Here is a 16,617-nt window from a genome sequence, read left to right on the forward strand (position 1 = left end):
TTAGTTTTAGGTTAAGATATTATTATTTCTCTTTCTCACTAGCATATGGTGCTTTAGTTATTTTTTGTGTTGAGAGTGGGTTTAGATCAAGGGGTTCCTTAATTCTCGAAATCCGCCCTTTGGGTAGTGTTTCGCCACTATTAACAGGATTATGATTTTGTCATCCTTTGTTGTGCCAAAATTTGTTAGATAATGAATATTTCGTGTGGTGATGCGACACAGGTATTTCCCACGGAGAGTCAATGTTTTCTTAAACAATCAGTGTCTTTATGAAATTGTATTTGGTAGGGAAAAAATCGAAATTAAGGCCAGTTTGTTTCCATGCCATCTCTTCAGAACAATGTATGTACCTCAAGTCTTCTCTGAAAAAAGTTCCGACTCTAGTTGATCATTTTTCCCCGGTTCTGAAAATCTGAGTAAATTTTATATAGCTTTCATAATATTTCTTCCACGAGCTGATTTCCTATCCAACATGCCCACCGAAGGTTTGGTGAGAAAACTCAGCCGTTCTCGTATGATCGTCTTTTGTAAACTTAAGTGTGGATTCTATAACTAGCTGTTTTTTTTAAAAAAGCTATTCGCCAGTTGTTAGACAGATTTTGAAGTTAGCGTCTGCTGGTGTCGAGTGGGGGCGCATCAGATGTTCAGAGCTTTTTTTTTTTTTCGTCATGTTTGTTCAGTTGTTTGTTTTTATTTCAGTTTGTTATTCGCAATCTACTCCTCTCTTCTACACCTTCATGTTATCTCATTCATGTTTGATTCTATAACTATGTTTGGATTCTATAACTAGCTGTTTTTTTAATAAAGCTATTCGCCTGTTGTTAGACAGATTTTGAAATTAGCGTCTGCTGGTGTCGAGTGGGGGCGCATCAGATGTTTAGAGCTTTTTTTTTTTTTTCGTCATGTTTGTTCTGTTGTTTGTTTTTATTTCATAATAATTTGGATATATCAACAAAAGTTGAAATGGTAAATTGGCCACCGTAATAATTACAAAAGCTGACGTTTCGAGCGTTAGCCCTTCGTCGGAGCGAATCATTACGGTGGCCAATTTACCATTTCAACTTTTGTTGATATATCCAAATTATTTCGTTACTCCCACCGACGCAGCCCCAAACAGTTTCTTTCGAAACTATCAGCCTTTATTCATTTGTTTTTATTTCAGTTTGTTATTCGTAATCTACTCCTCTCTTCTACACCTTCATGTTATCTCATTCATGTTTGCTTTGTTGTTATCTTGAATAATTTTCCTCTTGTTGATAAAGATTTTTTCGAGGATTTTTTTTTCCGATTTAACGAAATTTGGTTCATCGCAATTATATACCCCGACAACGCTGCTTGTAGGCAAGCCTTTGTTAAAATTCGATCTGTTTTTGAAATTAATTTGAGAGTAATGTTTTTTACTAATGGTAATCCCTAATACAGTTCTTCCTTGAAAATGTCGTGATAAACCTGTTAATTCTCCCAGCAAACATCTTAAGGAATGTAAAACGATTAGTGACGAGAACTTGTATTCTCATCTTCGTCAAATCTCTAGCATGTTTTATCTCAAAGATCCTCATGCAGATAGCCCTTATTGACCTTGAGGAATGTACGTGTGTTATATTTCTTTTCCGTGGTCCTGGTTAATTAATCGTATATATATCAGAACCCTGCATCGAATTCCTTTGATACCCCATGGGGTGAGCAAAGTTACCCTGTGATGCATAAATCGCCTTCGTTCAGGCCAAATTGACACTGACAGGTCAAATTTACTACATGAGACTTTAAGAGATGTTTCCGAAGACGTAGATCAATCGCCAGAACTATGAGGGTGTGTGTATTAACTTTCGCACTGAACTTAGTTCTCTGTGATATGCAATTGACGTCGATCAATATTTTCCACAGGTAACTGAACTATCCGCTTCTTTGTCCGAGGAAAGAGAAACCGCCAGCCATGCCAGTGAAATACTCGAAGGCGAAACAATGGAGAGGATGAGACTAGAACGTCAAATGCAGGAACTACAGGTTTGTAGGACGGTGAAGTATTTCAGGGGTGTAGAATTCCTCTCTAAGGGACCGGCGCGTTGAATATGTCTCATCGGGTAATCGAGTGCGCTCAACCAATCGATCCTGAATGTCTCATAGTAATATCTAAGATTTGTGATTTGAACACAATATCAATGTCCTTGATTCACTTCACGCATTCGAAACTGTAATAAGGTTGCGATATTCTGTAGAAATAAAGTTCCATATGAGCCAGAAGCACATAGAACTCACATAGAATTTTACTTTCGTGGGTCCGGTGATTTGTTCTTTGCCAATAAAAAGATAAGATCAACAATGTATACTCCAATTATGGGGGCTTCTGTTGACGAAAGAAGGCGATATTTAGATCAATTTCTGTGATATGTAGCAGGATCTTGGCACTGGACAGACGTCCATGAGATATGATATCGTATCTATCAGTTTCATTGCTTTCAGCTGCGGCAACTCATATGTTGCCAAGCAGTCTCGTGTTTGTCGCGTAAGTTGTGAACTAATTAACTTACCTGTCCGCTGTTCAATCTTGTGTCATGGCACCGCCATCGCTTTCTTTTGCGAAAACTCTATAATTTAAGTATGCCATCTGGAAATATTTGAAATCACATCCATCAGTGATTTGAAGCTTGTTTCGGAAGCAATAGGAAGTATAGGAAGTCGTTATTAGTTCAAAGCAGTTGCGTTACTAGTCTCAGACAATCGCGTGACATTATCGCGTGACGTGCGATGATTGAACGCACGATCCCGTCTGGAGCCTGTTTATATAAGAAGATTAAGATAAACTGGGCCAGCTTCCGGTTTCTCTCAGCCTAGAAGTACATCTTATTTAAAAACTTTGTTCGGATCCAATGAAAAAATGTCAGTTTCTTTCGATTTCATTTATTTTCGTTGATAGAAAACTTCAGCAATCACTATATCCACTTTGCACTTCTTAGAACGATCTTGTTTTCATTCTGTCCTAAATAAACAAAATTAGATGACTTTGCTTTCTGGCACCGTCAAGATTTCCGGATTTCGTGTGGATCTGCAGCATAAATCCATTCAGACCTTAAATCCGGCCGTGAGAACTCTGGTTTGAAATAACATTTGGAGACAGGCTTCATTGTTAAGTGCATAATAAAATATTATTTATTCAAGAAAGTATTTCAGTTTCTTCACTGCTTTGAGGAGCGTGTAGATTGTTAGGCAAGCGAGCGTTATTTGTGAGACTGATCGTCAAACTTCTACATCGAATGGTCACTCGAGTTATAAACAGCTAAAAGCTTAGGGAATTGAATCTGCTTTTCCGGTGAAGTACTTCTGTATCCGTAAGTCGTGGATCACTTTGGAAAGTAAGCTGCAGTTTCTGAGACATGATTACGGCTTGGACGTGTTCACAGGTGAATCGCTCCTTTCGTATCAATATTCCAGCGTATAATTGTTGGTAAATTAATCAAATCATTTTCATCGCTTAACAACGCCTTTTGATTAACCATTTCCGTCTCCAAAACACTTTGAATGGATTATGTAAAAGATTTTGTTATCTCTTCTTTGAGGCGTACCGTTTGCGCGCCCCATAAGCAGTGTGCTCCCTTATTTTAAGCACGACAGGTAAACGGAATTTTCAAACCTGTAGAGCAATCCTTTTTCCTATTGAATTTTCAAGAATTTCAACCGATTGTAGGTGGTAATAAGAAGTACGAAAGGCGGCAAATTGTACCGGTTACTGCCTGAAAAGAAGAACATAAGCCTATATAAACCTTAGAATTTAACTAAAAAGGAGATTGTGGAATTGTTCGAGAGAACAACTGTGAATTTTATCATTGGTTACTGCCTAAAAAGGAGATCAATTCTTATCTAAACCTTAGAATTTTACTATAAAGGAAATTATAGAATTGTATCAGAGAACGCTTGTAAATTTTATCATTGGAAAAATCACACCGCAAATGATAGTGAATGAATCAGGTCAGGCCTGTATGAGTCAGCTTGAGAAAACTCCTTGCCAAGCGGTTTCTTTTATTGTGGAGACGTAACCTTAATCTTTTTGCGTTTATTTGATAACTTTTGTGGAGTTCGTTTTTTGTGATTAGTATTTTTTTGAAAAAAAATGGTAAATCTTCTGATAAAGTATTTCTGGTGAAGGTTTCGTAAACCCCTGCATTCCTTCGCCTTTGTCTACTGCTCTTTCTTTCAAGCGGCCCCACGACTCCATTTTGTAGACGTATTAAGTATTTGAGACCGAGTCAACGTGGGTGACAAAATGGCAGAATGTTAGCGCCCTGTTTCTTGTTGGTGAGAATATCATTGTGTGTAAGCGGGAAACTGGATAGAGTATATTACTTTTAGGGTGCAAAAAAAGGGATTGTGAATGGGCGATGATAGCCCAAGTCAAATATGTTATTTCAAGTTGCCAACCGATTTCTTTGATTGTTTGTATTATCATTGTAAACACCATTATCACACGATTAGCGTGTTGACAACGCAAAAATATATTTAGAAAGCTGAAACGTTTTCAATTGCGTGGGAAGATTTCAAGGTCCCGAAGTTGTTCTGATTTTTCGTCGGTTTTTTTTCCGCATACAAGCAAATTCTCCCAAGCGGTACAGTTCGAAATATAAGGCAACACCAAAGGAGAATTGTTATGCTAAGATCAGAACCTTGTGGCTTTACAGGAGTCCTTGGAGGACGTTAAAAAGAGGAAAGACAAACTGGAGGTGGAACTTCTTGAAGCAAGGGCTTTGAGTGTCACCGCCACAAGGAGTGTGGAGAGACTGGAGAGGTACGAAGGTGAAGGAGCTTCTGAAGACGAAGAGGAAGGTTAGTCAAGCCCGGGTTACTTTTCGAATTTCTGCCCTGATGGTAGTGGGTTTCTATAAACCTCTTGGTCCGGTTGTTCAAAGGATGACGCTATACAGTGGATAAATCGCTATCTTGCGGATAAGTATTAAAGAAATGTACTGTGCTGTCCACCGGATCTGTCCATTTGATAGCGTTAGTTACTCTTTGAACAACCGAAGCCTGAACTGTGCTCCTTTTTTAGCCAATTTGTATTTGCCCTGTTCAAGACGTTAATCCTTTGACTCCCACAAGTGATTGACTTGCAAGATTCTCCTTACATTATCAGTATTTAAACTACCAAACAGGCGATGAGAATAGACGATTTTATCAGCCAGAATGTGTTATTCTGAAGTTCTCCTAACTAGTTTGCAAGAAGAAGCATAGTAGGTATTAGGGAGTGTTACCATTTAGATCTGGCTCCTTGATTTCTTCTGTAAGCTTCGTATCGAACCGCTGTGGTTCTAACTGTCGGCTCTGTTCTGTTCTCACTACAGAATCGTTTTATCGCGAGAGGTACATCCAGGCCTCCAAGGAACATGAACAACTAAGAAAAAAATTACAAAGTCAGGCCGAGCAAGAGATAGAACAGCTAACAAATCAGAAGCGATTACTGGAAAGGAAGGTAAATGCGATGCAGTCCCTAATTTGGAGAGATTTTATTGCCCTGCACCCTCTACCTCTCACGTTACTCAAACGTCCCTCGACTGCTCATCTATCACGGTGCGACTTGCCTGTTTCAGGCGATCAGTTAGTAAAAAGGAGCGTAATGGTCAACGGCGCAGAGGAAAAAAGCGATTGAGGTTTGGGACGGGTTCTGTTAAGTTCTTTATGCGACTCGACCCATACCTCCCTCGGTGTTTCGTACCGCTGTTATTTCGCTGTTTACTATTTAGTTCCGAAAGCTTGGACCTGGCCACGGTGCGATCCACAGTTACATTAGGTACGGTGTGGTCACTTGGTTATTCCCTGATGCGATAGCGGGTCAGAATCAGATACTAGCGTTTTCTATTAGATGATTTAACATTGATACAATAAAATTCTGCTTTGTTAGTCATAGTGGTTTAGGGACTCTAAGCATATAAATTACCGGTTGAATGTGGCTTACATGCGATTGCCTTTGATTTAGCTGACAGAGGAGAAAGCTGAAAATGAAGAAATACAACGCCAATCAATGAATTTGAAGAAAAAGACATCTCGAGTCCAGTCAGAAATGGAAGATTTGAAACTTCTGCTAGAAGAAGAACAAACTAGAAATGCCGAATTGGAGAAGAAGCAACGAAGGTTGGTGACTAATACAGGCTTAAAAACAAACAAACAAACAAAAGAGCAACTGAAACTAAGTAAAAACAATATCGACCAGATCAGTTATAAAACAAAGAAAGTGTGCAAAGGGATGTGCATCTTATCCCGCGTAGTCAGTTTCTACTGTGGTGATTTTAGAGTGAACAGCTTATCAGAAGGTGGGGGGAGGGTGGGGGCGGCAAACAAACAAAGGAAGTGTGCAAAGGGATGTGCATCTTATCCCGCGTAGTCAGTTTCTACTGTGGTGATTTTAGAGTGAACAGCTTATCAGAAGGTGGGGGGGAGGGTGGGGGCGGCAAACAAACAAAGAAAGTGTGCGAAGGGATGTGCATCTTATCCCGCGTAGTCAGTTTCTACTGTGGTGATTTTAGAGTGAACAGCTTATCAGAAGGTGGGGGGAGGGTGGGGGCGGCAAACAAACAAAGGAAGTGTGCAAAGGGATGTGCATCTTATCCCGCGTAGTCAGTTTCTACTGTGGTGATTTTAGAGTGAACAGCTTATCAGAAGGTGGGGGGGAGGGTGGGGGCGGCAAACAAACAAAGAAAGTGTGCAAAGGGATGTGCATCTTATCCCGCGTAGTCAGTTTCTACTGTGGTGATTTCCGAGTGAACAGCTTATCAGAAGGTGGGGGGAGGGTGGGGGCGGCAAACAAACAAAGAAAGTGTGCAAAGGGATGTGCATCTTATCCCGCGTAGTCAGTTTCTACTGTGGTGATTTTCGAGTGAACAGCTTATCAGAAGGTTGGGGGGAGGGGGGGGGGCGGCAAACTTGCGATTGGGCAAAACTCCAATGATCAGCGAACACAGAGAATTTGTATAACCCACACTTGGTGTTTAAATTGAGTTATGACTTAACCACAGAGACGTCTATATAGCATGGCGTCAAGCAACCAGTTTGCATGTCTTGTGGAAAGCAAAACACACCTTTTTCTAATACTTTAATTGTTAATTTTTCAGGTTCGACACGGAGAGTCAGCGTTTTAAAGAAGAGCTGAACCACGAAAGAACGTTAAAAGAGAAAATCAGTCGAGAAAAGGATAAGGCCGCTACAGAAAAATTCCAATTAGAACATGAATTGGTGGTATGTTCACTTGTGGGTTGTCTTTCTCTCCATAGAGACAAATTTCCTTTGCTTCTAGTGAAGGCATTTTGACAAGAACCAGTACGTTCGCGGCTGTCTACCCAACTTCATTCTTAGTTTCTTTTCCGTTAGTTGGGGGTGGTTCTACCGCGTGTCTGATTGTGTGGGAAACAATTTGTAGCCATGCGGAACTGCTTCGAGTGACCGTTTCTCAGTCGATAGCGCGTTTAAACCCAGAATTTAAAGATATCGAAAGTTTTAAACTTTCTTATTCCCGCTGAGGCTAAGAACTATCGAGAATGCAGAACAAGAGATGGCAATTATGACAGCTTTAAACTTCAGCGAGCTGTCCAGTAAAGTAGGGTCCGCTAAATTGGACCAATTGCAGCGCACGTTGTTATTGAGAGGTGCAATGACCAAAGATAATTATCTTTTCTTAACTGATGTTACAGGAACTTCGCGAAGAACTGGAGAAGGCTAAAAAAGAGCTGACGCAGATTGAGGGCGATATGGATGATATCACAAAACAAAAGGGAGGAGACGTGAGTTGTATACTAAATTTCGGCTTGTCATGACGTCTAATTTTTACGAGATGTTTAGCTTTCTAGCTACATGTGCACTGTTCAGAGTGACCATCACCTAATTTAGTTCTCCTTACAATGTCCCACAAACAAGGAGTGATCACCAACTAAACAAGCTGTTGATTATAGACAAACTCTCCTTGTCAGCGCCCAAGGAAATTTCTAGAGAACACTGTGAATGACGTGCATGCCGATGTTAGAGTGTAAAGGGTTTACTTACGAATGGGTTAAGTATCTCGATCTATCTTGATTTTGGCTGTTTTCTGCGTTCCACTCTCCACGGCGATTTGTTTTAAGTCGGCTCAAGTCTGAATTTAACAAGTGCGTTATTTATCATAACACGATCTGGGTCAATGAAATTTAATTAATTTTTTTCATGATGTTTCATTATAGTAAAGTGTTCCTAAAACTATAATTTAGAGTGAGTTTAAGTTAGGAAATACAGATTTGCTTCTTTCTTGTCACGGAGATCTCGACGTAAATTTTGCATTTGAAAAGCGGACTAAACGACTTAAACATGCAAAGTCACTCTTAGTGTTTCGTTCAGTTAAAACTTTCGATCGTTTAGTTTGTCCTATTCCGGTTTTACTCAGCTTCATTTCTAATTTCACGACCGCTTAGTGGCGCAGCCACAGCTTACACGCTCTCTGACTTCGTCGGGTTGTTTCCAGGCTGTCGCATTGAAGAAAACCATCAGAGAACTGGAGGAGAAAGTTCAGGATCAAGAAGAGGAACTTGACGATCAGGCTGGAAAGATCCAAATGCTTGAACAGGTATCAGTAGCATACCCGCTTAGTCAGCTTTTAAAACTTACTCAGATGCTTGAACAGGTGTAGGTGGCACGCTCTTCTAGTCAGCGTTTTAATATAGCGTACATGTTTCAAGAAAAATGAAGTTACAAGTGCATATTACCTTTCATTCTGGAAGGGAATAGAATAATCTGAAGTGGGAAATTTGAGGACACAGGGAAACTTAGGCGGAAAACGATTGGAGATTGTGAGGCCTGCTAAAGTTAATAGAGGCTGTGATGGAAGCGGTAGTAAACCTGAAAGACGTCTTTGGTGAATTCTAGCGAGAAAAAAACTGTCAGAAAAAAAGTTTAATTTCGGCATGCATTTTTTTTTTCCATTTCCTCTTTCCTTTTTTCCTCGTGGTTTCTCGATAAATATTTCGCAGCACTGCTTCAACATGAAAAAATAATGTGGAAAAATTAAGGTAAGAACTTAACTTTCTCTTGTTATTATTCTGATAGGCTAAACTTCGTTTGGAGATGGCTGCAGAACATGACAAGCATATGGTACACAAGGATTTAGAAGCAAAAGATGAAGAAATGGAACAGCTTAGATTTAACATGCAGAAAAAAGTAAAGTTCTATTTGAAATAACATTATACAGTAAATGACTGCTCGACTCAATGACTACCCAATCCAATGGCATTACGTAGCGGTTTGCATTGTTGCTCTGTGTTCTTTTGAAACACTCTGACGAAACAGTGTCTAAGCTTGTTTTCCGTTCCTTATCGTAACCCTTTGACCCTCAACAGGGCTGTGGTCTAGCTGCGCCCGGTGGCCCCTTGGCGCCTTACTTTTGTTCTTGGGCGACTCAGGAATCTTAGTTTTTTCATAAAAAGCATATGCTGAGCACCCTGGATTTCACAGCTTCAGAGCACTGGGCTCTTTTCAATATTTCTTAGACCACAGCCTTGCTCAGGAGTGACCAACATCTAATTTCTCCATACAATATTTCTCCTGAATCAAACGTTACAGTTAGGAGATTAAAGGAAATGATCACTCATAAAAGAAGCTTGTGATTGTTAAACAAATTCTCTTTGTCAGCACCTCAGGACATGTATGGAGAACAGTTTGGAGAATATGCATTCTGATGTTAGGGTGTAAAAAAATCTGTCTTTCAATACTCACAGGTCAAGCAACTCGAGGATCAACTAGAAGATGAACATCAAGAAAAAACGGCCGCTGTTAAGGTAAGCCGCTCTCGCTATTGGCTACCAGAATAACCGTTATTACAAGGTTCGCCTACTAAGAATTGTAGCTCTTCTAGCTAAATCTGGCCCTCTGACTTCTGCCTTTAGGTAATCCTCCACTTGGAGGTAGTTGTGAAGCTAACGTGTCAATCTTCATAAACCCTCTGATTTCTTTTCAGGCCAAACGAGAAGCTGATAGGCGCCTTGAAGAACTCCGAGATCGCTACGAACAAGGCGATGCGGAAACAGGGAGAAAACTGAGACGAGAACTGAAGAAGACGAAAGCTCTTTTGCGTGACGCTCAACAAGTGATTGATTCTCAGGTCAGTCCGCTTTCCTTTTTCCTTTGCCCTTGCCCTTCCCCCTACCCCTCCCCCTCCCCCTCCCCCTTCCCCCTCCCCTGTCAAGAAATCTCGTGCGATTTTTTTTTCTTCGGCGAATGTCGGTTTTCTTCTGTAAACTTGAGGCTTGACTTCGTTGTTAGCATTCATAGTGCCGGTAGTATTGTGTCGTACTGAATTTCGCTATGTTTTTTTTTCAGTCACAGAAACTTCCGAAAGAGAGAAATCAGATGAAAGTTTTGAAGAACCAGGTAATCTTTTTAGATTAAGCACAGTCTTTTGTATGTACGAGTTGGTGATTTTTTTTTTTTTTTTTAGATTGAGCACGGCTTTCTTTATGTATGAGTTAGCTCAAAAGTAATGGTGACTCCGATCGCAAAAATCCCACCCTTAGGGACCGTTCATTTTTTACAAGGTAGGGGGGGGGGGCTGGTGGGATTTGGGGGATGTCACCAAAAAAAAAAACGGCCTTAAAGGGGGGCCATCTAAAAATAATAAGGCAAAAAGGGGGGGGGGTCACGTAAAATATTTTAGTAATGCCTTAAGATGGGATATGTTTTACTATTCTCAAAAATATATTGTATTGGGGGGGGGGGTGGTCATGGATAAAATTAAACGACTGAGGAGGGGTCATGCAACTTTTTATTGAAAGTTAAAAAAATCCCACCAGTCCCCCCTACCTCGTAAAAAATGAATGGTCCCTTAGAACAGCTGGGAGACGAAGCTATTGTGTCGGTTTTCCTCAACTGTGCATACCTTCAGCTTGCGTGTTTGATTTGTTTTCAGAAGTGGGAAATTTAATCGCTCTACTCCCCATGTTTTTCACGATAACACTCCCTTCTGGCCTCCATCACTGAAATTCGTTGGGTATTGTAAATACGTTTCGTCAAAATAACACTTTTTGGCTGAAAAGTCGGTCATATCGCTTGTTTGTGGGAAAACGTTTTGGCAATTTAAGAAGAAGGTACGGGTTTGTCTGTTTCCCAATTTAACCCTCCACTTTTTCATCGAGGAATGAATTATTGTCAGTCCAGTGTGAGCCACACTTGAAACTTGAATATTTATTTTTAGCTGGAAGACGCGGAATTTGCTGCTCAGTCCGCACAGAAAAGCAAAAAGAAACTGGAAGAGGACGTGGTTGACCTGCAGAACCAACTGGAACTCTTGAGCAAGTCCAAGAAAGAGGTAGTTCGGATCCGACTGTTTTTAATTTAACGTCCAGTTGTCGGGTTCGTTGGGAGAATAATTATACCCCTTGGAACATTTATTGACCCAATCTCTTCTTGTCAACTTTACCTTATAGTAATGGTGTTGATCAGTAGTTTACTGATGCTGGTGCAAGTTCTGATTGCGGTAATGCGACTTCTACCTCTCGTGGACTCTTTTTAAGTATAGAGACTTCTTAGGAAGGACTCAGCTTTGTGAACTAGTCGCACACCTTTCTTTATTTTCAATCGGCGTGACAGGGATTTTTGTTTTTTTTTAAGGAGAAATTGAAATAGTTTGTTTCAAGTTTAGGATTAACTGTTGTTTTTTTCTTCGTTTGTTTCTCAGCTCGAGACGAAGTATATGTCGACGCTTAAAGAAAACACTGAATTGCAAAGCAGGGTGGAGGAAGACGAAGACGACATCGATTCACTTGCGGAGAAAAACAGACAACTTGGAAAACAGGTTTGTGAACTTCGGTACGAATACTAGCTTTCCTTTTTTTACGTTTGCCGACCTGACAAATATGTGATTTCATACCTCAAATCTAGAGGAAAATCTTTAGACTTACTTTAAACTATGACTTGAAATATTTTTAAGCTTTGAGAGACTTGTGTCGTTCATTTTCCCTATGGTCGCCTCTGTCCCTGATTTTGGTCAACTGGAAAGTTTATTTTTCATTTCTTAGCTGGCAGAGGCACAGCAGATGCTTCGTGAGCGGGAGGCTACCATTCAAGATATTACAACTCAAAAGGAAAACTTGGAAAGCAAGGTAAATCACTTCAAACAACATCAGGTCAAATTTTATGCCCGAAGCTCGTTTGTGCAGGTCCAGTGGAGTGTGGAAAAACAATAGTCCATTTTATGGTTGAGTGCTTAGTTGCCAAGCCTTTGGATAGGAGTAAGGCTAAAGGTGACCATGTTATGATACACACGTTGCTGCTTTTCAAATGTATATTACTTAGATATGATGCTAACTAGATACTGGTCTCTATCGCAACAAGGTCACCTTCAGCCTCACTCCGAATCAAAGGCTTGGCAACTAAGTACACAGCTGTTAAATGGCCTATTCATGACCGCACTGATTTTAAAAGGGAGTAAGATTCTAATAAAACTGCGGTGCTGCGGCGGTAAAGGGTATAGCAAGATAATTTGGTTTTATCAACTTAAAAGTCGAGAATGTAAATTGGCCGCCGTAAAGATTTATTTTAAGCCGAAGTTTCGATCGTTAGCCCTTCGTCAGAGCTAATCATGTGAAGACAGGCTAACGCTTACGTTAAGGAACTCTTTATGATGGCAAATTACTTGATCAACTCAGCTGATAAAACCAAATTATCCTGCATTGTTTTTGCCCAACGTTTCCATGTGATTGTTTGGAAAAGAAAGGAAAAACGACTCACTTTACTTGTGTTCATTCGGACACTTGTCATATTTCCTCTGATTGGCCGACGTGAATGCTTTGATTTGGTTGCGCGACGCTCAATCAAATAGCTTTCTAACTTGTTAACGTTATCTCGTTAGCCTGTTCCAGGCATACCCTTGTGATTTTCGCTTGTCTCCGTTGCCCGAGAGCGCTGCGCATGATATTGTCTCTCGAAATTAGAAAAGGGCTGTAGTTTACCGCTGCTACTTGACGTAAAGAGAAAGTTAGATCCTCTCGCCTTGTGTCTTAGAATAGATTTTCGCTTGTCTCCGTTGCCCGAGAGCGCTGCGCATGATATTGTCTCTCGAAATTAGAAAAGGGCTGTCGTTTACCGCTGCTACTTGACGTAAAGAGAAAGACAGATCCTCTCGCCTTGTGTCTTAGAATCTGCTGACACCGTGAGACAGCTCTGGCGTGCTAAGCATTAGTCACGTGCCGTCAATAATGATTTTCTTATTTCCTTGTCCAGGTTGATCACATGTCGAACCGTCTTTCGTACTTGGAAGAGTGTACAGTTGAAAAACATCAGTTTGATCAAATGGAAAGCAAGGTGATCACTTCTCTATGGTTAAATCATGATTAGAAATTAGTGTAAAGTGTCTCTCATTATTAGCGCTGCAAGATGCGCCTTTCCCCTTCGCCGGGAATATTTGAGACTAGTCGGGTAGAGGTTTGCCGGCGATCTGGCACTAATGATAAGACCTCCTTTCAGACCTCTCGCGGGCTCACATTGCTCGAGGCCTTGTACATTCCCGCAGGCAAAAAAACGCTTGTCCTAATATGTTAAATTTTAATGAGGGCTGCTCGAAGGCTAAATGTCTGTGTGGTTTACTCCTGTTTATTTTCATTTCCAGAGAAGAGAACTTGCAACGCAGTTGGATTTAGAGGGATCGTTCAAAAAGCGACAAGAGGTGCAGTGGTTTCGTTATATTCTATTGTCGTAGCTTGTCGGTAGTGACCTTATTTGTTTGTGGTAAGACTCGGCTTACCGGATATCTTACGAAGCTTTTTACGTAAATTTCCGAATTCGAGCCTCTTTCCCACAATTGTTGTCGCTTTTTTATTTGGCGTACTTGTTCCTGTAACGTGCTGTTTGTTCTTTAGGTTCAAGTCAGTCGGCTGAAGGAGCAAGTTCAAAAGCTAAATGACGAAAGGGAAGATTTACAGCTCAGAGAAAACAAACTCACCCAGGAGAACTCCAGGTACGTACACCTCTTCTATTCAGTATTTTCTTTCTTGTTTTTAGTAGATATATTCTTTTAACTACTTCGGTCTCAGTCCTTTTAATTAGAAATCGTCACTCAATCCGTCTCCATCTAACAAGCGCATTGCAGTTAGCGATAGCATACTACGGAAAACAGCTCGCTTTAGAACGTATTTTGCTTTGGGACGTTCAAAAACAGTGATGTCCCGCAAGTTGGATTTCTAAGCGCACATTTACTTGTCAGGGTGGCCATGTTTTTAACGCAAATAATACATTTGCAGGCTTTGGTTAACAACTACATTCTTTACTCTCACGCCTCTTTAGATTGGATCGACAAATGCGTGAGTTAAAGGAGGAGATGAATTCCCTGTCCAGACAAGAAGAGGAACATAAGAAAAGGAAACTTGATGCTGTGAGTCTTATGCGAATCATTTTACTTCTTAAGGCGATCATCGTAGCACTTATTACGATATCATTCTGTTTATCTTCGATTGTTTGTTTTTTGTTTCTCGTGTGTTGACAAAAATAGCATAGTATAAGTGTTGTGAAGTCTCCAGCTCTTCGTCGTTTAAAATGTTTATGTTTCTGTGAAATTTTTAGGAGCGAGAGGTTGAAAATTTGGAGGGTGTTGTAACAGGCTTAAAGCAAGAATTAGGAATGGCAAAGAAACGCGTTAGTGAATTGCAGCACGCTTTGGAAGATGACATGCATTACGACTCGGAAGGAATGTCGAACGATGATGATTACGATGATGAAGACGACGACGACCTCGGTATGAGTGATGAATCCGACGAGTTTAAAGACACTGGGTCGCGACGGTCAGAGCCGAGGTCATATCGGTCGTTCGACGAGCTTGACGACGAATATGACATCACTGACCGGCTGAAACGAAAATTGGACGATCTTAGGGACGATTTGCCATCTTCGCCAAGAGGGTCACGACCTGCTGCTGATTCTGTGGATTCCGACGTGTTCGAGAGCACTCGGAAATCCGATAACGTCAGTGACACGCGAAAAAGCGGTCGTAAGGAAAGTGGGGAGGATCGCCATCATCGGCGATCACGATCGGGTACCGACGAACATGATACGAGTGTCGATAAGAAAAGAAGGAAAAGTGACGATAAAAGAAGAAAAAGCCTTGAAAAGAAGAGAAGTTTTGAGAAAAAATCCAATCCCACGGATAATTCCACGCATTAACGATAGGACAAAATAGATGACTGTGGTGCGTGATTTATGTTGTGAACACGATTTCACGGCTTTTTGGAACAGAGTTTGGTGCTGAATTGTGTTAAAGGCGATGGAACCGTGGAGATTGGTGTCACTTATCAGAAAATAGGGGCAGTCTAGCCAAAACAGGACATTGAACTCGGTTGATACATGTTCAGAAATGGCTTAAAGACTCAAAACTATATAAGGATCACGGGATAAACAGAGTCAGATGGTTCGGTTTTTTTTAAAAAAATGCTCAAGGATGAATGGCCGGTTTTAAATGTGGTTCTCCTATGAGAAACTACATCCAAAAATGAAATTGCAGAATTAACGTTTCTCGACAGCCTACTCTAAATAATTGAGTTTCGTTCCATACTAACATTGTTATCTGTGTCTCACAATTGTGTACATTTTGTGTTGGCTATTTCATTTCTGTTCTGGCTCTAGGATAACACTTTGAGGTTCGTTTGTTAATAATTGAAGGTGCAATGATATCAAGGTTTTATTGGAAAGTTTGTATGCCACAGATTTAAATACTTTGGTTCCATCTCGGTCTCTCTTGCGAACAATTTTGATCAGTGTCAACTTTTCAGGCCCAAAATGCGTGCCCTTATTTACCATTTATTTAATCGCTCCCACTTTATTGTTTTTCTAAATTATGAAAGTATCCGTGTTAACACGCCTCGTGGCAAGTTTTCAGGACCACTTGTTACTGAGGTCACAGAAAGGAAATTAATCAATCACGTCATGGGAAACGAGAGGTTATAACTAGGAACTGTAGAGCTTAGAACCAAAGCAAGAAAATGTGGTTAAAAGATTTGATAGGATTGATGGCTTGTGTTCTGATTCGCACGATAAAACTTACTTTCATTTCATTAGCGCGTTAGAAATGAATGACCTATGGTTAATGTCATATCTAGTGCGCGCAAATGAACAAACAAGTCCTACAACATGGAAACCCACGAGATGAGTTCCAGGAAGAAAATTTTCCGATATCATGATTCAACGGAGAAACGTACGAACAACTGACGGTCCAGGTATTTCTTTTTTTAGTTGGGACGGTACTTTGTGCATCACTGGTCGTGTCAACTTGAACTGAAGCCAATCTCAAGTTCGATCAATTATACTGCATGTAGGTTTATAAAATGTAAGGTTGCTCTCGTTGGAAAAGATAATTAGGATGGTTGTAAAGGACAGAAGAATTATGTTGCGCGAACCTTTTCGTGTACAGTTCTATATATCACTTGAATATATTTTATATTTGGACTGAGTGAAAAGATTTAATTGTGGTAGAGTAGTTATTTTTGTAAGGCTTCCTGCGTCTTAACGTAGGCTGTAAATTAGGGATTTGATGGGTGTACATAAAGATATTGGCCTAAACGTCCATGTTGTATCATATTTTATCATTGAGGACCCTAATATCCTTTAGAACTCGGAGATCAGTGTTTTTTTCCC

At 40.4% G+C, this 16,617-nt stretch overlaps 1 protein-coding gene and 1 long non-coding RNA gene across 2 annotated transcripts in view; one reads left to right on the forward strand and one right to left on the reverse strand.

Moving 5' to 3' along the window:
• LOC111335440 (unconventional myosin-XVIIIa) overlaps positions 1-16,546 on the forward strand; it is a 42,012-nt gene extending 25,466 nt beyond the window's left edge. Inside the window, exons 22-40 of the mRNA XM_088743543.1 lie at positions 1,885-2,004; positions 4,671-4,815; positions 5,331-5,458; positions 5,963-6,117; positions 7,095-7,218; positions 7,671-7,760; positions 8,471-8,572; positions 9,052-9,162; positions 9,720-9,779; positions 9,959-10,102; positions 10,321-10,371; positions 11,192-11,305; positions 11,675-11,791; positions 12,015-12,098; positions 13,219-13,299; positions 13,604-13,660; positions 13,854-13,951; positions 14,278-14,365; positions 14,554-16,546. Coding sequence (XP_088599669.1) covers positions 1,885-2,004; positions 4,671-4,815; positions 5,331-5,458; positions 5,963-6,117; positions 7,095-7,218; positions 7,671-7,760; positions 8,471-8,572; positions 9,052-9,162; positions 9,720-9,779; positions 9,959-10,102; positions 10,321-10,371; positions 11,192-11,305; positions 11,675-11,791; positions 12,015-12,098; positions 13,219-13,299; positions 13,604-13,660; positions 13,854-13,951; positions 14,278-14,365; positions 14,554-15,150 — 2,466 coding nt within the window. The 3' untranslated portion in view covers positions 15,151-16,546. The remainder of the gene's footprint in view (positions 1-1,884; positions 2,005-4,670; positions 4,816-5,330; positions 5,459-5,962; positions 6,118-7,094; positions 7,219-7,670; positions 7,761-8,470; positions 8,573-9,051; positions 9,163-9,719; positions 9,780-9,958; positions 10,103-10,320; positions 10,372-11,191; positions 11,306-11,674; positions 11,792-12,014; positions 12,099-13,218; positions 13,300-13,603; positions 13,661-13,853; positions 13,952-14,277; positions 14,366-14,553) is intronic.
• On the reverse strand, positions 1,135-3,935 carry LOC148717465 (uncharacterized). Its single transcript, XR_015994785.1, has 2 exons — positions 2,529-3,935; positions 1,135-2,210 (listed from the first exon to the last, which is right to left on the reverse strand). It is a non-coding gene; the product is annotated as an uncharacterized LOC148717465 (long non-coding RNA).
• Positions 16,547-16,617: the final 71 nt, after the last annotated feature.

The sequence above is a fragment of the Stylophora pistillata genome, chromosome 13 (genome assembly GCF_964205215.1).
Source record: "Stylophora pistillata chromosome 13, jaStyPist1.2, whole genome shotgun sequence".
Taxonomy (NCBI): domain Eukaryota; kingdom Metazoa; phylum Cnidaria; class Anthozoa; order Scleractinia; family Pocilloporidae; genus Stylophora; species Stylophora pistillata.